At 49.7% G+C, this 22,268-nt stretch overlaps 1 protein-coding gene across 4 annotated transcripts in view; it reads right to left on the bottom strand.

The window, feature by feature from the left end:
• Positions 1-22,268, bottom strand: part of MAPK4 (mitogen-activated protein kinase 4) — a 152,522-nt gene that overhangs the window by 43,284 nt on the left and 86,970 nt on the right. For 2 of the 4 annotated variants that reach the window (XM_053902724.1, XM_019464043.2), the window contains exon 2: positions 10,145-11,769. In XM_053902724.1, coding sequence (XP_053758699.1) covers positions 10,145-10,690 — 546 coding nt within the window. In that variant the 5' untranslated portion in view covers positions 10,691-11,769. The remainder of the gene's footprint in view (positions 1-10,144; positions 11,770-22,268) is intronic. The other 2 variants (XM_019464045.2, XM_019464044.2) reach the window with 1 other exon arrangement.

Raw genomic sequence — 22,268 nt, 5'->3', positions numbered from 1 at the left:
CAGCCACAAGGCAGTGTAGCCCAGTGGGTACAGCATGGCCTCTGAAGCCAGGGGCTGGGCTTTGACACCCGACTCTGTCATTTACCAGCTGGTGACCTTGGACAAGTTACTCTCTGTGCTTCGATGTCTTCATCTATAAAATGGGGACAACAGCAGCACCTATCATCATCATCACTATTATTACTATTATTATTATTAGGCTGTTACAAGGACTAAATAGGATAACACCTGTCGAGCACTTAGAACAGTTGCCTGGATATGATGATATGAAAACAAAGGGCTTCTAGGCTGCAGAGATTTAAAGGGGCAGGATGGACGACCTTTTCAAATATTTGAAAGCTGCACTGAGGAAGAGAAATCATGCTTCATTCTGAGAGGCTCTTGAAGGCCATACTCGATTCAGTGGAAAGGGAGGGACTTGGCTTCTTCATTAGTCAATAAGCATTTAATGTGCACATATTTGGGGTCAGATACTATGCTAGGCGCTAGGAATACAGAGATGAATGAGATACATATTCTTTCCTAAGGGCCCAGATGGGGAAGAGCCATGTGACTAGAGAATCACAACAGGATGGGAATAACTGCTTTAGGCCTCTGGAGGGAGGTGTGATTAACTGTCCCCTGGGGAGCTGGGCAAAGCTTTGACGACGTGGGGCTGTTGAGCTGAGTCTGCAGGGATAGTAGGAGTTCGTGTGGGAGCAGAGGGAACAGTGTGTGGGACCAGAGCTGTCACCGAGTATGGGATTATCCAGTGAATGGTGACAAGTCGGTGATGTTACAGCACAAAGTGGGTGGGGTGGCAGGAGCTAGAGATAAGGCTCAAAGAAGTGTAATACTGATGGAGAAGGTCCGCCAAGAAAGATGGGATAATCCTAGCAGTCCTCCCCCGAGCCTATTCTATACTGCTGTCTTCTCAACAGGCAACCAACAAAGGCTGATTTAAGAAATGACACTTAAGGGCACTTGGGCGGCACAGTCAGCTGTGTCCGACTTTGGCTCAGGTCATAATCTCACAGTTTGTGGGTTTGAGCCCCACATCTGTGCTGACAGCTCAGAGCATGGAGCCTGCTTCGGATTCTGTGTCTCCCTCTCTCTCTGCCCATCTCCCCTCATTCATACTCTGTCTCTCTGTCTCTCAAAAATAAATAAGCATTAAACAAATTTTTTTAATTAAAAAAAATTAACATTTAAAAAATTAAAAAAAACCACACTACACTTAGGAGAAAATCAAAAAGGATTTGACTCAATTTTCCAATCATTCTTCTGCAGTATAAAGACAGGAATAAGACAGTATCATGTCCGAGACATTTACACTCTGGGAGTACCCAAGTGGAGGGACAAGAACAAGGCCTGGGGCAGCTGGGACCCTCCCCACCAGGCTGAAGATACCGTGTGAAAGGGAGTCCCTTACTGGCACGTCCACTCAGGTATAAAGGGAAGGAGGAGCGCATTATTCAACACTTAGCCCCCAGGCTTTCTGCTTGATTCCATTGAATAACGTTCATTGAGCTAAGGATGTAGAGATAAGTAAGTCATCAACAGCTCCTTCAAGGTGTGCTTATGATCTTGCATTAAAGGATAATCAGTCACACAGAGCATTACATCATTAAATGTGAGGGCTGTCTGCTTCTGGCCACGAAGGCGTGACTGGTGCTGGATTTGCCCTCCTATCATAAGCAATGATAAAACCGGAAACACATAAATAGTAGATGTTTTCAGGCACTGGACAATGGGCTGAGCAGGATCCCTGAGAGAAGGGAAGAGACACATAAGGTGAACTTCATAGCTTCCCTGGCCCTCTGTCTGAGTAGATTTCCTAACCACAGCACAAGGAGGGAGGGTGAAGTGGATGTGGTTGTCCTTGTGACCTGGGGAGGGAGAAACTGGAGTCTGGGGCTGCTGAAGCATCTAGAGCTGGCAGGGAACTGGAGAGGAAGGAGCTTCAATAGGGTGGGAGCCCCAGAAGGTTGTTGTTGGTGGTGGTGGGGGTGGTCCTGCATGGAGCTCCGGCTGATGGCTGTGCTGCACCTACCCAGGGCGAGACTCTGGCATGGGCTAGCAGAGAGCAGCTACTGTGGGACCTAGAACAAACCAAGGACAGTAGAGGTTATAGAGACACTGGATCCATAGGAGTTCTAGTCTAGCCAGAGGGGAACACCAGGCATTCCAGTGAGACAACAGAAAGGCCAGGTCCCGGGAATAAGGACCGTGCTCTAGAGTAAGGGTTATTCTATTCCTGCCCTATCAAACTCTCAAAGCCTAAAACCAAGCCTTAACAAAACTAAGGAGAAGCATCAGTAAATTAACTGCCTGCCAGAACAAAACCAAAAATCAGTGTTGAACTCATTAAAGGAAGACAATATAATTCAGGATCCCTTTCAGAGTACCAATTGCACTATCCATGAATAAGCAAAAATTACCAGAAATGGGGTGAAGAATGAAAATGTGACCCAAATTCAGGAGAAAAAAGGAGTCAATACAAAACAACCCTGAAATGTCCCAGGTTTGGAATTAGCAAAGACTTTAAAGCAGCTATTATAAATATTTCATGGATTTAAAGGAAAATATGATCTCAATGGATGAAGATGGGGAATCCCAGCACATAAATGGAAACTATAAAAAAAGGAGCCAAATGGAAATTCTAGAATGGAAAAGCACGTTATCTAAAATGAAAAATTTACCAAATGAGCTTCATTACAAATTAGAGATGGTAGAAGAAAGGGTCAGTGAAGTTAAAGACAGAACCAGAGAAATTATGCATTCTTTAAAAAAGGACAGAAAAGGGGTGCCTGGGTGGCTCAGTCGGTTAAACACCTGACCCTTGACTTTGGCTCAGGTCATGATCTCACAGCTGAGTTTGAGCCCTGTGTTGGGCTCTGTGCTGACAGCTCAGAGCCTGGAGCCTGCTTCGGATTCTGCGTCTCTGTCTCTCTCTGCCCCTGCCCACGCCTCAAAAATAAATAAACATAAAAAAAACCAAAAAACCAAAAACCAAAAAACAAAAAACAAAAATGAGAGCAAAATTGTGGCACCCGGGTGGCTCAGTCGGTTGAGCATCCAAGCCTGGATTTCAGCTCAGGTCATGATCCCACGGTTTGTGGGATCGTACCCTGCATGGGGCTCTGCACTAACAGTGCGGAGCCTGCTTGGGATTCTCTCTCTCTTCCCGTCTCTCTCTCTGCCCCTCCCCCGCTCAGGCTCACTCTCTCTTTCTCAAAATAAATAAATAATTTTTTTTTAAATGAAAGCAAAATAAAGACTCTTTCTAGATAAAGAATTTGTCACCAGCAAACCTGTGCTACATGAAATACTAGCCCCTCTCCAGCATCACTGGCAGGAAGCAGACTTCAGCTGTGACGTGAGCACCAAGTGAGGCAGTAGGCTGCTGTGGAAAATAAGGAGTCAGCTACTGATCCCTTTACACTTTTTTTTTTAAGTTTATTCATTTATTTTGAGAGAGAGAGGCAGAGTGCAAGCAGAGGAAGGGTAGAGAGAGAGGGAGAGGAAGAGAATCCCAAGCAGGCTCCAACCACGCTGTAAGCACAAAGCCAGATGCGGGGCTCGAACCCACAGACCACGAGATCATGACCTGAGCTGAAATCGAGTCAGATGCTTAACCAACTGAGCTACCCAGGCTCCCCTGTTCCTTTGCACGTTTAATCAATAGCTCAGCCCAGTGAGAGGCAGACCTAAAGGCACATGAGACAGAGTGAGCTCTGAGATGGCAGTGAGCATGGCCGGTATGCACCCATGCGGCTAGGCCAGCGGTAGAACAATGAAATACCTGTAAGCTGGTTGGGAGACAGGCACTGCTCCAGGCCCCTGATTTCCTCACTCATCACTTTGGCCTCACTCCCAGATACTCCTAGATCTCGCTATGATCTGGCAATAAAGGGTCAATTCCTGGCAAGCAGGGCACCTCTGGGACCCTTGGGCCTCTGGCCGGCTTCCTTTCCAATTAGTGGTGCCTGGGCCATGCCAGTTGTTAAAGATTTTTAATACCACCCCTGGAGCTAAGTGGGGTTGCTTCCCAGGAAAGGAGGCCTGGGTATGAGGCTCTGGGAGTGGGCAGAGAGGACCCCAGGAGGCCCAGGGACAGAGTGAAGACCAGCAAGTAGGGGTGGGGGGCTCAGTGGGCAGGGGAAGGGAGGCACTGAAAGCCAACCAAATTAGCTTTCCAAGTTGGCCTGAGTGTTCAGGGACACTTGACTCTCTAGTACAACCTCTGTTCTAATCCCCAAGGTCATGTTTTTCCCTTTTAAAAAGGGATATTTCATAGCCTTTTAAATAAATCTTTTCAGCTCCACTGATTTGGAATAACATGCTTAGCAGCTTAAGAACTTCTAGCTGGGCCTTCAGCAAGTTGTCCTCCGACAAGCCCATTTTCTCATGAAACGCTGGCCTCCCAGTATGGCCGGGCCTCTCCGGGGCCGGCACTGTGGACCCTAGGCCTATTGTGGGGTCCCGGGCAAGCCCTTCCTCACTTCCTACCCGCAGGACCCACGCCTCACTCCCTACAGCTGCAATGGGGACATCATCCAAAATCTAAGCCCAGAGAACAAGTGGACACTCTCCTGATCAGCAGCAAAGACCCTATTTTAGGCTCAGAAATGAGCATTCCTCCTCTGAGTTTCAGTTTCAAGGGAATCATGCTTTAGGGGGGCTTTCTGTGTGTTCTGCCCAGGCAGACGGGAAGGTTATATTGGCCTAGATAGACAAGAAGCCATCAAAGGAAGGCAGTGGCCAGGAGGTGGGGTTGATCAGCATGATTAAACCAGCATAAACACAGCCGACAGAAGCTTGGTGCAAAGCCTTTGCAAGCTGGCCGTGTGTGTTTGACATCACGCACCCTTCTGCCTCCTTTGGGACCTTGAACCACAAGCCTAAACAAACTACTGAGCCTTCAATCTGCTGAGCCTTCAATCACTCAGTCTCACTGAACTGTGAAACCAATATCTGTTGTTGAATAACATCGAGGGAAGTAGCTTACACCAGAATGAAAAGGGCATGTTTTCTAAAATCATTGCCCATATCACCTAACTATTGTGAAAATCACACCTAAATAGAACCGACACTCCTTTTGGTGTTGATCCGTGGTTCGTGTAGCTTTCTACCAAATGTGAGGGACGCTGGGCAGGTGGGCAGTTTTCAGGGTACTGTGATGGAGGCCGTAAAAGTCATCCTGCCTAAAACAATCTTCAAAATTCCCTGTCACAGTGCCTGATATCCTCACCATTAACAACCCCATTTACTTAAAGTATCTGCTTCAAATACAACCCCATCATCTAGGAGTTCTTAGCCTTCTTCCTAAGGGCTAAAGTTTGAGAATATGGCTGCAGGAACCAGCAAACTCATCAGGACCATCAGCTTTCTGTCCACAGCCAAGCCATTCCGTGTCTTCAGATCAGTGGTTCTTGAGAGTTAAACCGGCACCAGAATCACCCGAAGCCTTGTTAAAATGCAGCTTTCCGGGCCCCACCCCGAGTTTCTGATTCGGTAGCTCTGAGATGGAACCAGAGACTTTGTATCATTGACAAGCCCCTAGGTGAGGTCGATGCTCCGGTCCGGCACCCGCTTTGAGAATCCGTTGCTGTGCTATCAGTTTGTAAGGCATCTCTATGAGATATGTAGGCAAAGTGTGAACACATTCTGATAGGGAATGGGGTATTAGGACAGAGGGCTCTGACACAGAAAGGGGTCGGGGCCCAAAGGCAGGCCAGCCTAACAGAAAACTCAAGACTTTCCCAAGTGATCTGCCAAAACACAGGAGCCACTGGCTCTCAAAATTCTGATGAGCCTCTTACTCTTGCTTTCTTTCCTGGGTACTTTCTGCCTACTGCCCCCCGAAAGTCAAGTCTGCTGGCTGTACCCCGGCAACCCCAGCAAGGGGTGGCTCCTTTCCCTAGCCACGGGTGGCCCCTCCAGGACAAACCTGTGTTCACACAGCTCATCTGGCTGTCCGCATGCTGCAGGCTCCCGGGGGCTCCAGACACTTCTTGGAATTTACACAGGATTCAGTGAAGTCTTAAACAACATTTGTTTTCCTCTTTGGAGATCATCTACTTCCTAATAGGATAAATTCAAAGTTAAACATGCTCTGACCCTTCAGCAGCCTCTTCTCGATACGAACAACAAGGAACTACTCAGCAGGCTGGCTGAGGAGGTGGGCAGAAAGGGATTCACAACAGGAGCAGAGGCTGGGAAGCCACCTTTCAGGTAGGGTCTCATGACTCCCCCTTTGGTCAGGTCAGGAGATGGTTCCATATTTCCGTGCAGGGGAAACCAAGACCCGAATGTCTGTGTGGTATTATCATGGCATCTGCTGGGCATATAGTTCTGTTAGTGATTTAGCTCTTCGTACATATGAAAGCACTCTGATATCTTCCACTTTCATTTGACTCTAAGAAGAATCCTATGAAACAAGCAGAATGGGAATGACCCTATTTGACAGAGAAGACAACAGAGAAGAGGCACAGAAAAGCCAGCGGGCGTGGAGTTGAAGTGTGTGCATTGGCCACTCATTGTGAGGTCTTGAGGGGGTCTCCTCCCCTTCCGAGGCCTCGGCTTTGTCAACTGTGAAATGAAGGGGACGGACGAGGTGACGGCAAGGTCTTCGTACAGATCTCATATTCAGGAATGAGCTGCACAGTGAAAGATTTGCCTGACGTCACACACATCAGTGAGGTGAGTAACAGTGACACAGGAGACACGTGCTCCCTGTGCCATTGAGAAAGCCATTAGAGCACCCCCACTGTCACCTGCTGTCATCTCCGTGACAGTGTGGACTAACTGGGAACTCCAGCTGTCCTCTGGACCCGGCAAAGACTGAGACCCCCTGAGGGAGGAGGGGTAGGGGAGACCCAGCATGCTCCCTGACTGTGCCTTAAGCCCCAATGCTGCCAGCTGATCACTGGAGAGGAGAAGGCCATCTGGGTTGGTACCTCCTTTACCAGACAAACTCAGCGGACACTTACCCCGTGGCAGGCCCTGCGCTAGATGAGGGGGTGTGGAAGTGAAGGAGACTCACTGTCCACCCAGGAAGAAGTCACAGTGAGGAGAGTGAGACCAGGTGCTGCGTACTGCTGGGTGGGTCATGCTTAGCCAAGGGGCCCGAGTCCAGCTGCCAGTCAGATCACAAAGCCTGCCCCTGGCCCTGGGCTGAATCAGCCTGCAAAAAGGATGCCCTTGTATAACCCACACAAAGGCACTGGCTGTGGCCCAAATGAGCACAATCTTCTTCAAGGTGAGTGCAGAATGCATACTACTTCAGGAGGGGTCCAGAGACACACGTCTGACCCCAACCAATCCTCTGGCTGGAAGAAGTACGTGTTCTCTTTCTGAGAGTCAAACACTCTAACCACATGGAATCAATGAACCCAACTAGCTTTCTATCTGGAATGTGTTGGTAAATGCCTATTCTCCCATCTGTTTGAGACAGTCAACAAGATCAACAGGGCCATGTCTCAGGAGCAGCCACCGGACTCCCTGGGGAAAACAAGATGAACACAACGCACCCTCAAGAACCGAGGGGCTCTCAGCCAAGGGGAGCACAGAAGAGGCAAACACAATGACCCACAAGACAGAGCAGAGAATGCTAGATGCTAGAAGGTCCAGGTAATGGGATGGGGGAGAACTGACATGGGAGTTCACAAGAAGGAAAGATGAATTCCCACCGAGGACCAGCAAGCCTTCATGAAGGAGATGGTGTGTGGAGAGGCCATGCATTGAGATGCGAGAAGGCCCACGTTCTAGAGCCCCTCCGGTCAGTCAGCCAAATAATCTCAAGACAGCCGTTGCTCTCCATTTTAAAATGGACCCTTTGCCCTAAGTGCCTCACAGCACTTTGGGGATTAAATGAGAACTGATTTAAGTGCATATTAGGTAAATAAAAGCACCAAATATAAAGCTTTTGTCATCACCCGAAGAAGAATAAGGAGGAGACTAAAAGCCGGCAGTGTATGAGGGAGAAGGGGTGTGGGGGACACCGGCCAAACGCAGGGCTCACAACTGGCTCCAATGATTTTTTTTTAACCACCCACAGCTAATTTTATTCAAGAGACTCTAAGGAGAATAAGTCAGAACATCTAAATTTCTTCGGCATCAGGAAAATGAAAAGTCCTAGCCAGAGCGGTGTCTGCCCATCCCTGGGGGACAGGAGCACAGTCACTTAGAGCTGGTGGCTGGTGAACGTGGGCCTGGGCCCGGTGTGCTCAGCAAACACTCACTGCACAAATGGATGGGCTCCTTACTGCTTTCCAAGGGACTTTACATCCATGCTGTATTTTGATCTGTAACCACAAGCCAGTGGGGCAGAAGGCATATATTATCATCCCATCAACAACAGGGGAACCAGGGCTCCCAGAGGAAAAGGGACTGTCCGTGTCCCTAGACAGCAGGTGTCAGAGGGGAGCCTGGACCCCTGCCTCCCTGCTTCCTCACACCCCGCACCTAACAAGTGTTACTACAGCAGATCTTCACCCCCACAAATCACCTTCCCTGACGTTAGCAAAGGTCTTCTGAGTTCTGTTCAGAGCATGTTCCCTGGAATACATCACGTAATCAGACCCTTTCATCTAGGAAGGTCCTAGCTTTGCTCCCAAAGGTACTGGTTTATTCCAATTCTGAAAGTGATTTTGCGCATCCCAGAAACAAGTGTCATGGATTCTATGGGCCTCTTACCAAATAAGAATTGATTTAGGTTAAAACCTTCAGTTTGATTGTTTGGAGTCATTGCTTCTTAGAAGCAAGTGAAGGTTACAAACAGCAAAGGGCATGAGGAAGGGCTTTGTTTCATTTTGTTTTTAACTGTGGATATTCTTGCCTACAAAGTCAGCTATCAGTTTTGACAGATGGCCTGGCCACCGGAAGAGGGACAGGGGGCAAGTTCGTGGTTAAGGTGACGGTGAGGAACTAGAGCCAGCTGGGCTGATTCGGGGTCTGAAATCTGGGCTGGAGCCCAAGTTCCAGAGGGTGAGGGTGGGACAGGGAACCCTGCCCTTCCCCCTCCCCCTGGACACCCTCTCACCGCACCTGCAGGACAGGTCAGTGCCTTTCTGGGAGTCTGTGACCTTCTGGCTGCCAGCAAATAAGGTGGCAAGGGAAAGCAGAGGAATGAGGCCTCAGGGAGAAAGCTGAAGCACGTTCCAGGTCAGAGCTACCCTCCCCTTTCGTGACCCACCTCAGCCCCTTGGCTGATAACAGTTTATGGCACACCTACATCCTAGGGAGTGTTTTCATTCTAATAAAAATTCATGGTTCAAGGCTTCTGGCAGAAGGCTGGTAATCACACCCACCCCACAGCTCTGTTGAGGGATGTCTTGTGACATGTATTCAGCAGCTCCCCTAAAGCGGCAGGAACCAGGGGTAGGGGGAATACAACTTCAAAGGACTCCCAGCTCCTGAAGGAAGCAGTGGATTAGTTAAGAAGAGCGGCCCGGGGCCTTGAGAATGAGTGTCGATATCTCCATCAGTGTGGCTGGGTCAGCTATGTCTCTGTGGCTGGTGGAGACGTGGGGTCTCAGGACCGTCTAGACACCTGTAGCTTCAGTATGGCCCCGAGGGGCCAGGGCATCATGGGACCTAGGAGAGCTGAGCCATTAGCTAGACAGTGTATACTGAGGATTCGTTTATCGGGTAAACTGTTCGTGCCCTCTGTCCACGGAGAGAGAGAATGGGACACAGAGTGCGAAGAGGAAGCAAGCTGAACTGGAGCATGAGGCTGCTATGGTGAGGGGCCTCAGTGGGAGTCCTGAGCGGACAGGAGGGAGAGGTGGTATTAGGTGGATGGCAGGGATAAGAGGATGCTAGAAGCAAATTCACCAACCACACAGTTTTGAAGCCATAGAGTTTAGAGCTGGAAGAAATCTGAGAGATCATCTAGTCCAACCCTATCTTGTGCAGCTAGGAATTCTTGGTCACGGCCATGGGGCAGAGCCAAGACTGAGAACCAGGCCACCAGCCCCAGCCCCTGCTTGGCCAGCAACTGCTGCTCAGGCCAGTGATCTTTCTGGCACCCTCCAGCCCCTCCCAGGTACGGACTCTAGTCCCCTGATTCCAGCGGAGCTAGGAATACCCTTCTGAACAGCTGTGAGCACTCTGGAGGATTCTGTGGACCACCCATTTCTGCCATTCCAGCCAGACATACCTTGTGTGAATAATGCTGGTCAACGATCCTCGCCAACCCGAAATCCCCGATCTTGAGCACGAGGTCCTCCGTGCTAATGAAGATGTTGGCGGGCTTCAGGTCCCTGTGCAGCACGTTGGCGGAGTGGATGTACTTGAGCCCTCGGAGCAGCTGGTACATGAACAGCTTCGCGTGTTCCTCTGTCAGCGTGCCCTGCTCCAACAGGCGTGCCAGGTCGGTCTCCATGTACTCCTGGACAATGTAGGCCACGCTGAACTTGAACAGCTCGCCCTGCAGGTCAGTGCCCTTGGGCCCCAGCACCTCGTACACCTTCACGATGTTGTCATGGTCCAGGCGCCGGATGATCTTGATCTCCCGGAGCGCATGCTTCATGCTGCGGGAGTCACTCAGGGTGATCTTCTTCACAGCCACCTTCCGGCAGGCCCTGCTGTCCACAGCTGACAGCACCAGCCCATTGACACCAAAACCCAGGGGTTGGAAGTCAATGAAGCGCCCACCAAGGTCATACCCGTAGACACTGGCGATGCAGTCGCCCTTCTCGGCCATTGTTGGCTCAGTGGTCAGGGTCTGCCCGTGTGGTGAAGGGGCGGTCAAAATCGGCCAAGTCCCGGGTAGCGGCTTCCCCAGCACACCTCATTCTGTCAAGTCCCAAAGCCGAGGGATGCCTCTCCTCGCGCTGATGTCGCTGCCACCGGCTCCCTGGAGACAAGAGTGGCATATGTCCATGCTTGCTGAGCTATGGAAGGAGAAGGCTCAGAGGGTTTTCTTAACTTGCACTGGGAGGGCTGTCTGCCAACTCGTCTGTACCCTGAACTCTCCTCGAAGCTTAGAATGGCTCATGCTTTTTTAAAACGTAGCATCTTGGAAAGAAAAACCAGTCTCATCATCTTTGTGGATGTAAAGTTTTCTACCATAATGGACCTCAAGGTAAAAAATGCAGAAACGCTCCCCTTTAAATCTTTTGTCGAAAGAGGTTCCTTCTGGCTGAAACGTAGAGCTGTTAGTGAGCTGTGTTCCTTTACGATGGTCCAAAGCTCCGTTTTGTCACAGCCTCCGGCAGCTTGGTAACTATTGTGTCCTGAGCAGTATGAAGGGATCCCGGCAATGGATTCTGGAGGCTTCTAGGCGTTCCTTTTATGTCCGCCAGCTCCCTTTTCTACCAGCTCCTCCTAGGTTTCATAGCCCAAATCAGGCTGGTGAGCACTGGTGAAGAAAACCGGAGGAACCCAACCACCTTTCTTGAGCTCTACACCAAGTTACACCTCAAGTCCCAAATCCGAGGGGCACTCAGCTGCCACGCCAGGATCCTCCAGAGGCTTCCGAGGGGGCAGCATCCTCTGTCACCCCCTCATCCACGCCACCGTGAACAAGACTCTGTTCGGCTGGACTCAGAGAGGCTGCAGGAATGCGGCATCTTTCAGACCATGTCTCCTTTCCTGTCAAAGAAATAGCGTTGGGTAAATTTCCACACTCCAGCTTCCAACACCTTCCCACTTGTGTGTCCTTTGTTAACCAGCCCAAGTGTTATTTGATCTGTCCAGCCAGCTGAAACACTGCTTGCTCAGGGGATTCCAGGCTTTGCACTGCCCGGCCAGCCCAGCCCTCCTGCTGTGGGCAGAGCTCCCCTGGAAGAGAGAGAAGATGGATTGATTTGATAGGATCATCAAATGGTGCACCTTTTGTGTAAATGCCTGCTCCCCAAAGGTTAACACACACCAATTGTGGGTGGGAATGATCCACTCTGACTTTGGAGAAATTAATTTGCTATGCTCTCCAAACACATACATCAGCACTTGCTGGGAGTGTTGATCATAAAAACTAACTAACTGGAGACAAAAAATAAAGGATCGATAATTTTTTTTTTTTTTTTTTTTGTACTTGGACCCCTTTTCTTCCTTCTTTTGCAAATGTCTTTGAATATTTTGAGGGAATTTGCCACGTGCTGATGTTTAGTTACATGTGTATCTCTTGCTTTCCACAGAGGTGGCAAAAGCACACATACCAAGTAACAAGGAAATTTTATTGCCACCCTAAAAAAGGGATTCTCTGCCCAGCAAGGCAGGGCACAGACTTCTTAGCATGACACCAGGACTGGCATGGTGAACTGTATTCTCTTTGATGGTGGGGACCTAGCTCTTCAAAGCAATGGCTCAAATCCTATCATGACTGCCCCCTGGTGGCTGCTGACTCAAATTACAGGCATAGAGCCTACATGGGGAGAAAAAAACTGCAAGACAATGTAAATTCAGACCTCTGGAGTAAAGGCAATGTTATGGCTTCTGAGGGACTGGCAGCTTTTATAAGTTTATTAAGTCCATGGACAGTCAGAGAACAGACACTGTACCCTGCACAAAGGAGTGAATCTAGTTCTTACCATACTATAGGGCCCCCTGTAGAGATGCTTTCATATCTGAACTTTGCACAACTCTGCAAATGCTAAACGAAACAAAACAACAGTAAACTCAATGTCTGAAATTAAGGGGGACAATAAGGGGACACAGATGACCTGAAATAGTAAACCATCAGATCCCCTCTAAAGACTTCTAATGAAAGAGATTTGCCAAGGGCCTGGAACACAGTGATTGCTCAAGAGAGGTCAGCTATTGATGACTTTGTTAAAAATTTCCTTGCATTTGTATAAGAGGCACCTAGTATTCTACCGTTTTGACAAAATCTTCAGCAATCCTACTCTGGATGTTTTTATTGGTCCCAGCAGCAAAATAACCACAGTCTTACAGAATTTCAGACTGGGAAGTGATCATAGCAAACAAGTCCAGTGGTCCTTAACTGGGGATGGTACTGCCCTCCTTGGTTCATCTGACCAGGAGTCATTACTGGCCTTTAATGCTCAGGGCCAGAACCCTAACCACCTTGCCAAGCAGCTCCATCAGTGAATAACTGACACCCACCCCCAGGTGCCAGCACCTCCACTGAGAGATAATGATTCTGGCCCAAGTCCTCACTTTGCAGATGAGGGCACCGAGGCTCAGAGAACACCAGCTCAATGTTTCTGGCGTAGACAGGGGCAAAACACATTTGATGAACTGAGAAATGAATACCATTCACTCTGAGCATCCCTCGCCGATTAGAGACAGTGCTGGGACCAGCCTCTGTGGCCCATGCTAGCGAAGTCCGCCGGGATACCTAATTCAGGGGAACAAAAGAACCACCCTAGCGCTCCAGTCCATCCTCCTCTGGCTCTTGCTGCCCATCACGTAACAAACTAAACCGGAGCTTCTTTCACTGTCTACCCACATGCCTGTCCAGTTCCCAAGGGCACAGCAAGCAGGCAATTATATATTTTGCTTTATGAGAAGAGACGCTTAAGCCTTCTTCCCTTTCCAGCTCCCACTGGGTTGTAAACAGACAGGACCGAGCACCTAAGCAAGGAGGAGATGACATCACCAGCAAGCGAGAGCAGGATTTGTTCCAGATCAGCTGCAATGCAGATAATCTGTGAACAATTAAGAGGTGCTTTACTTATTTTTAACACTCTTTCCTCTTCCCCTCACGTGAGGGAGGGGCTGTCTCCCCCTGAACATATGCACGTGTGCATGCGTGCGTGTCTGCGTGGGTGCGAGTGAGTGGTCTCCCTGACACGCGGCTGGCTCCAGTGGGCAGGTACCGTGTCACCTTGGGAAGACTTGCTTCCAGCCACTCTGCCTTTCTCATGGGCTTCTAAGTACACTCTTTCAATTCCTTCCACCTTCCCAGTTCCTGAAATGTTCTCCTGCTTCCTCCCCACTCACTGAAGTCTTGCCCACCACTCAACCCAGATGGCATCTCACTTCCACTCCAGAGTTCCCATTCCGGAAGTGTACCGGGTGACATTCTCCTTGCCTAAACTCCTGCAGTGTTCTTGTGTATGCCCTCTTTGACACTGACCACATACTAAGCTGGGCTGTTATTTAACGTCTTATATGTGTCCATCTCCCAACTAGACTTCAAGCTTCTCCAGTCCAGGGCACAAGGCAGTACTCAGAAACTATCTGACTTGGGGGCACCTGGGTGGCCCAGTCAGTTGAGCGTCCAACTCGGCCCACGTCATGATCTCGTGGTTCACGGGATCAAGCCCTCCGTCGGGCTCTGTGCTGACAGTGTGGAGCCTGCTCGAGATTCTCTCTCTTCCTCTCTCTCTGCCCCTCCCCTGCTCACTCTCTCTTTCAAAATAAAAAAATACACTTAAAAGCAAGTTTAAAAAACAAAAAGGAAACTAAATGGCTTGGACGTACATTCGTCCAATGCTAAGGAACATTCATTATGTCTACACAGTCGTCCTGCCCACATTTCCTAGATGATCAGCCTCCCCTCCCTAACTCTGCTGGTGCAATACAACTTGTTCAAGAGGGCTTTTCTCACACGCCTCAACCACTCAGACACATCAGATTTCTTAACTTCAACCTTCTTGGTGTCACCTGCTGCTCAGAGGCTGCCTCTGAGAATTCCAGGCAGCCGTTTCTCTGTTCCCGTGTGAGTTGACTGTTACTCATCCCTTCTCAGCCCTCTTCGCTTTCTAAGTCTCTTTCTATAATTCCTCTAAAATTTCCACTGTAAACCTTTTGCTTTTCTCCACAGGTGGACTGATTACAAAACACCTATTACCTAAGATGTCTTGGCTTTAGCGGTTCATTGTTTGCATGACACGCCAGGGGGCATGAGCGCATCGGCCCTGGAGAGGGGCAGACCCAGCATCTGGACGTGCCCACCGTTGCAGAGACAACAGTATGGCAACTCCTCAGGGCGAAGCACAGCCATCCTCCATTTGAACTTGGCGGCTCAGAGCTACTCTGAATCAGGTGCGATTTCAAACCAGGCAGTTGGCATTCACCTTGAAGGAAGGAAAGGTCATGGGTTCAGTTGTGCTCAAATGACAGTGAGCAAGAAGAATGTATGCAACTCCTGCAAGGGTAGCCTGGCTCCCATGATTCACGGTGAATGTTATAATAAAACGCAGGAGTAGAAACACCTACCCCTAGGCTCCTAGCAATGGACCTTCATTTCTCCACTGATTTCCCACGGACTCTCTTGCAATACTTTAGTTGGGGCCAATTAATGATCCTCTCACGCATCTAGCCTTTTAACACGTGGAGACAAACCAGAAATGAGATGGTGTGTGCCAACTGTCCCTTGCTGGGTTTCCTGGGGAGCTCGTTTACAAAGCAGCTTTGGAAATTCTAAATTTAGACTCAACTCTGCCTGCTCAGATCCTCCCAAACCGCATGCTGCTGTTGACTTTCAGCAGGAACTGTGGCCCCCAAGGAGGTGCTGATATTTCACGGACAGTGCGTTCTTCTCTCTCTTGAGCACCCAAAAACCTGCAGGAAAGCCTTCTCAGGCAGGGCTGATGTTTACAGTTGAACAGGCTGCACACTGCACAATTCTAGGCGGCATCATTCACATTATAGTCAAGTCTGTCTGACTCTAAGGTTCGTGACCTTAATCACTATAGTCCATGTGAATAAAATCCTCTAGACCAGAGATCAGCAAATTTTTTCTATAAAGGGCCAGGGAATAAATGTCTAAGGCTTTGCAGAACATGCCGTCTCTGTTGCAACTACTCAACCCTGCCTTGTAGCACGAAAGCAGCCATAGATAATACCCAAACAAAGGGCATGGACGCATTTCAAAAACATTTTATTTACAAAAACAGGTGGGAGACTCAATTTGGTTAGGGGGCCACAGTCTGTCAACCCCTGCTCTTGACTGTGTAGAAACATCCTCTAGGTTGTTCCTAAGGAGACACCAAAGTGTGCCATAGCCCCGACCTTTCCGGCTCCTCCTGCATGGTCTCTTCCGTCCTTGGACTCAGTCCTCCTGTTGCCCCTCATGGTGGCACTACCCCAAGCCTGCCCTCCCAGGGAGTTATTCTGGGCTTCGGCCCCCACCCTGGGCATAGTTAAGGTCATTTGCAGGTTTCATGGCCTCAGGGCCCACAAGCTACCTTCTATTTCTGACTCTGGTACTTTTCAGGCTACTGTTGACATGCCTCACCTCTACACCCCCACTTGCACCTTCAGAGGCTTTCTGGAGAGGTGGCGAAGGCGACCTGATGGAGACAGGATAGCTACACTGACTGAGGGTCACCATGGGGTTGCCATGGGCCAGGAGCCATGCCTGAGGATTTCAGTTGGGTCTCACCACAACCCTGTGAGGTTTGTGTCACGCTCCCATGAAGCCCCCAAAGGAAGTAACTTGCCCAAAATTACACCACTAGCAGGCGATGACTCAAAGGCCACGCTTCTCAGCACCGCAGCCCCTGATCTGAGCCCAAGGGAGTGATTCTCACCACGAACCACCTAGGCCCAGGGTGACTGCCCGGGCCTACAGAAGGGCAAATTTGGGGATATGCACACCTTCCGGTACTTTTCAAATTAAATCAAGAGGCAGCCACCTTTTCAGCCTGTGTTCAGCCCCAACGTGGAGGCCACGGCTCATAGCCTGCTTTATGGAAACAGAAAGTGAGAAATAGAACATTAAGATGAGTTTAAGAGTTGAGAAAAAACAAAAACAAAAACACGACAAGTTTAAACAACCATAACCCTGCCTTCCAACTGGTCCTTGACCTCTTGGCTAATGTAAGCCTCAGACAAGCCAGAGCCCGGGCTGCAGAGACTGGCCATCCTCGACTTGAACCGAGCTGAGCGTCCTCCCAGCTTCCTGATTCACCAGGTCCTGGGGCTGACACTGGCCGCCTACCCAGGAACCATTCCCACGTCCTCCGAATGGACAGAAAGCAGGTCTGGGTCAGTCATTAAGCAGCTGAGCCCAACCGAGGGATGACGCAGGATCGTTCTAAACCAGGGTTTCTTGGCCTCAGCATGACTGACACCGCGAGCCAGGTCCTTCTTAGCAGTGGGGTGACCCACGCGCTACGGGATGTTCGGCAGCACCCCGCCTTCTACCCACTAGATGTCAGAGCACCCCCGAGTCGTGACAACCAAAATGTCTTTAAACATTCAAACTGTCACCGGAGGGGCAGGCACACAACCACTCCTGGCTGAGAGCCACGGTCTAAAGCCACAGTTTCCAGCAGTAACAGTACCGGCGTTTGAGCAGAAGACTTATTTGTTTTGTGGAGCTGTATGATCCACTGGTGTCAAAAGTTTAGCGACCTTGGTCTCCACCCACTAAATCCCGACAGCATTTCTGGCTCCTGTGACAGCCTCGCACATTTCCAACACCCCACAGGGCAATGGAGTATCCTATACCCATTGCTGTTGAGTCAAAATCATGGTAACCCAGGTCCCTTTGGCAGCAGTTGGCTTAGGGGTGGTCATATGATCCAGTTCCGCATAGTAAGTATTAAAGGAAAGTCTGCCATGGGGGGTAGGTGCTGAGGACAAGTTTTCCTTCCCGAGAAGAAGAAACACCACTCCCATCTCTGGATGCAGTTGTGGGAGAGAGTGATGTTGGTGCTATAGCAGCCATTTTGAGACCACGTGGAAACCAGCCTGGGGACAAAGGCCAGCATAGGAGAGCTGACACACGAGCCGGGAGCGTTGCTGACGTGGCCAAGTAGCTGAGCCAAACCTGGAAATGCTTCCAGCTTTTCTGCCAAGTGAGGTTGTTAAGTTCTACTGTTGTTTAAGATATTTTTATTGCCTTTTTTTTTTTCTTTAACTCGAAGTTGAAATTATCATATAGTAACTTGCCAGGCACATGGTTGGTCGGGTGGGAGACAGATGCAGAACCCAGCTCCTGACCTCAAGGAGCGTATAGTCCCATTGAGAAAGAGGAACCACCACAATAACAATTACAGAAACAATGAAGAACACTCAGGGACTAACTTCGTGATTCCCACAGCAAGTGCAGGATCGGGATGAGGCCGACTGAGGACTGATCAGCCAGTGAAGCCTCTTGGAGGATGTGGAAGGCAGCTTCTAAGACGGCTACCAATGATCTCCACCTGAATGGCTTCAAGCCCTGTGTAATCCTCTCCTCTTAGGAGCATGCTGGACTTAGGAGCATATGGACTCGCTTTTAAGAGACAGTATGGCAGAAGTAATGAGAGGTCGATTCTGAGATAGAGTTATAAAAAGACTGTGGCTTCCATCTGGGGTGATCACTCTCAGGGAAGCCAGTGGCCATGTCCTAAGGCAGCCGTTGGCGGGGGGGGGGGGGGGGGGACATCCACAAGAGCTCTTGCAAGGGGACCTTCTGAGGCCCGCTGGCCACCACGGGAGCAAGCTTGGAAGCAGACCTTCCCTGAGGTGAGCCATGAGAAGCCTAGAGCCCTGACCACAGCCTGATGACACCTCGTGAGAGATCTTATGTCACAAGCACCCGGCTAAGCTGGGCCCAATTTCCTGACCACAGAAACTGTGTGAGGATAAATGTTTAAGCAGCTAAATTTTAGGGTGTTTGTTATATAGCAAAAGATCACTGATCTAGAGGAGAAACTTGGAGATCTGCAGTTCCTGACATTTCCAAGTTGGAGAAGAGGCAAAGTGGGCTAGAGACTTTGAGAATTCTTGGGCCAGGGGTCCTGGGTCTTAGCTGGCTTGGATCTCATCATATTCCAGAGCCAGACGGAGCCTCGGGGGGAGGGGGCGGAATCTTCACATCTCTTTTTTCATTGATATAGCCCCAGGGTCTCGTCTTGTGTCTGGCATACGGTAGGGACTCAAGAAATAAATGCCAGTTGACATAGGAATGACTACATGTTTGCAGTAAGTGTTGGTGACATTTTGAATCCCTCCAGGGTGAATGGGGGGGAAAGGTGGGGGTTCAAGCACAGATGCCACACAGGCCCTGGAAGAGCATAGTGACCAGAAGGTGTTTGTTTCCTCAGCTAGGAAGGGAGGGCTGGTCCTGAGGCAGTTAGCACCATGTTATCGCTAACTTTGATCTTAGGGACTGAGACGGTCTTGCCCTGGGCAGCAGCAGTGATGCTCCCAGGAATCAGGAGCAAGAACTCTTTTGCACTTGCGGGTTTTGACATGAAGTACCACTCCCTCCACCCAGGAGGTGAGCCAGCTGGAGGAGTTCGTGGCAAGTGACCGGGGAGGCCTTTCCTCTTTGTGGAAACCCAGGTGCGTGGGCAGGCAGGTGCTGCAAATGTTGCGGCCCGTGATGCCAACTCAGGCTGCATTTCCTGTGCCCGAGCCTCTCCCTTGCCCGGCACCACCACCCACAGAGGTCCCGGGGTGCCCCTTCACACACAGCCCAGCCAAGCCAAAAGCATTCCTGTAAATATGTCTCGAGCAGGAGAACCAGGCCCCAGTGAGCACCCTCCCCCGGGATATGCAAATGTCTTAATGTTCCTGCAAGGCGGTGATGCCACCACCCTGGCTCCTTTCCCTTATACGGTTTCCTGGAGATCATGCCGGTAAGAAACAAGAGAGGAACCTCTTTTGTCTTCATCCCTCTGAGAGGGAGCAAGAGGACAGCTCACCGAAGGCTAGGAGAAAGACATCAGCAGAGGGATCATCAGACCTTGGGGTTGTTACTTCCTCCCCCAAATGCAAAGTCCAGGAGCCTTCAGTTCAGTCTTCACTCTGCCTTTTCTCTTGAAAATTACATAACCAGCCAGGGAGAACAAAGACTTTCCGGGCCTCCCAACGATACTGACAGAGCACGGAGAGAAATTCTGGCAGCCTCGCCCGGAGTGCCAAGCCCACGTCGACGCAAAGCTGGGGAGGGGAGCAGTGTGGGTCCCTGCGTGTGACCTGTGGGTGCTGGTCGCCACTGGCTGCACAGGCTGGACCCGTCCAGGCTTGAGGCTGTGAGTCTGACTGCAGGATGGATCACGAGTGTGTGTGGGCCACTGTTTAATCCTGATTTTAGACGACTCCTACACTTGAACTTTGTAGATTCAAGGGGAAATTTCTTATCTGTTCCTTTTTTTTTTTTTTTTTTAAGGAAAGAAACCTGGGATAGCTGAAGACGTCTTTCACAGTCGAAATCAGGACACTTCTAACATCCGTGGCGAAATACGGTGAGGCCCCATTTGGGGCTTGCTTTGTTTGGACTGTTCTGAAGGGCAGAGATCCCAGCCAGGGGCTCAGCTTCTCAAAAGTAGAGTCTGCATCTTTAATTTCTTCTGCATTTGACTTAGCACCCACTGCACGGGGCCCGCAGGCCACTGTGCCTTCCCTGAATCTGGAGATCGCTCTCTGTGAGGCAAGATTTAATAAGCTGTTGTGGGAAAGCACAAAGTTGCTGGAGCTCATTGTTCAGACCCCACGTGTCCTACCATCCATGGGACTGTTCACTCCCTATCTGCAGGGTCAGCCTATGGCAGGGATGTTGAAAGATCCCTGGTCTGTAGCTAAAGGACACAGCATTAAGTTATGTTGCTTTTAGACCAGAAATGGAAAATATGGAAATATATCTCATATATTACTATCAACGCATTTTGCACCTATGGCAGATGTTGGTAATCAGTGACCACCTCCTCTGTCCTGATGAGCCAGGAAAACCAGCATCCCCGAGAGCCTCTGCTAATGGCCTGGAGCTGACCTTCAGAGCAGAGCCTATATGCATCCACAGCATGGCTCTCTCTGACCTCACACTGCCATTGCTTGACCTTGGTCCCTGTCCTCTTCCCCTGGCTAATTCTTACTCATCTTTTGGGTCTAAGCTTAAATGCCCCTTCAGCCAGGAAGCCTTCCCTGATGCTCTTTTCCTTCCCCAGACTAGCTTACCTGTCAGGCTGTGTCCCCTTGTGCCCTCTTCATGTCACTTTTCTCCCTTTTTGTTTCTGCTTTAATTGCTTGTCTTCCGTGTTTGACTGGAAGCTTGGTGAGGGCAGGGTCTCCATCCTCTACATCACTACAGTCCCAGTGCCTAACTCCTAACCTGCTCAATGACTTCTCCAGAGAAGTCTCATACTCTAGACCAGCGTTTACAAATTCAGATTCGTAATACTCACTTCCTTCCTCCCCATGAGAGACGCTAAACAGACATGAGAATTTCACAAGTCTTGTCCAATTCGAATCCTGCATTCAGTCCCTTTACATTTTGACTTCGCTTCCCAAGAGGGAAGGGTTTTTGACTTTGCTTCCCAAGCCCCACTTCTGACCCAGTCACGTGGCCCAATAGCCAATGAATGTGTGCACTCAGCTACCTCCTACTATTCCCAGGGAGGCTAATCATTTACAGGGCTTGTGCTCAGAGGTACAAAGAAATCATTTGCAGAGCAGAAAAGAGTTCCCTCTCCTAGCGATTGCTTCTCCCTGTTCATAAGGGACAGAAGTGGTGTTTTGACAACTCAGGTGACAACAGTAATCCCTGGACCACATGGGGCTGTCACAGCTGAGAAGGAAAGTCATGGGCTGGGGGCCAGGAAACTTGAGTTCTAGTCCCATGGCTGCCTGGGAGCAAACCAGGAGGAGTTTCAAATCTGTGAGGTGGGAATAACCACACTGCCCCACTTCCTCATGAGGATAAGAACAAACGAGGCTGGTGATACAAACACACTTTCGGAAGCAGAAAGCACAAATTAGATGTAAGTCACGACCATAACCCACGTACACTAAAATAAGCAACTTCCATAGTGACCTTAGCTGGGTTCGGGGGGGTCAGAGACGTTGCCTTTTCTCATCCCTTGGGCTTGTACCTCCATTCTTCCAACAGTGAGTGGCCTCCATGCGGGAAGAGATATTAACCCACTGGCTTATGCATGTGCATTTTAAGTCTTTTTAAAGTTTTTATTGATATTGAGAGAGAGAGACAGAGGGAGAGAGAGAACGAGAGAGGGAAAGAGAGAGAGAGAGGGAGAGAGAGAATCCCAAGCAGGCTCCATGCTGTCAGTGCAGAGCCCAACACGGGGCTCGATCTTATAAACCATGAGATCATGACCCGAACCGAGATCAAAAGCCAGACACTTAACCAACTGAGCCACGCAGGTGCCCCACGTATGTTTTAAGTCTTGTTTGTTGATGTTGTTGCTATTGTTGTTTTGCGAGGGGCAGGCAGGGGGGAACTTTAAAACTAAATTATCCCTATCTTCTCTTATGAACCAGCACACACTGCAACATCCAGCCCAGAACGAAGTGTCTAGCAATGAATCTACGATGAATCGCATAAATGGACTGAATATATGCGTCCCCCAAGCCCCCCTGTCAACCCGTATGTTGAAATCCTCATTCCCAATGTAATGGTATTAGGAGGGGGGGCCTTG

The sequence above is a fragment of the Panthera pardus genome, unplaced genomic scaffold (genome assembly GCF_024362965.1).
Source record: "Panthera pardus isolate Hobbes unplaced genomic scaffold, ASM2436296v1 HiC_scaffold_15, whole genome shotgun sequence".
NCBI classification, from domain to species: Eukaryota; Metazoa; Chordata; class Mammalia; order Carnivora; family Felidae; genus Panthera; species Panthera pardus.
The sequence above is the reverse complement of the archived record's forward strand: the minus strand, read 5'-3'. Positions and strand labels throughout refer to the sequence as shown.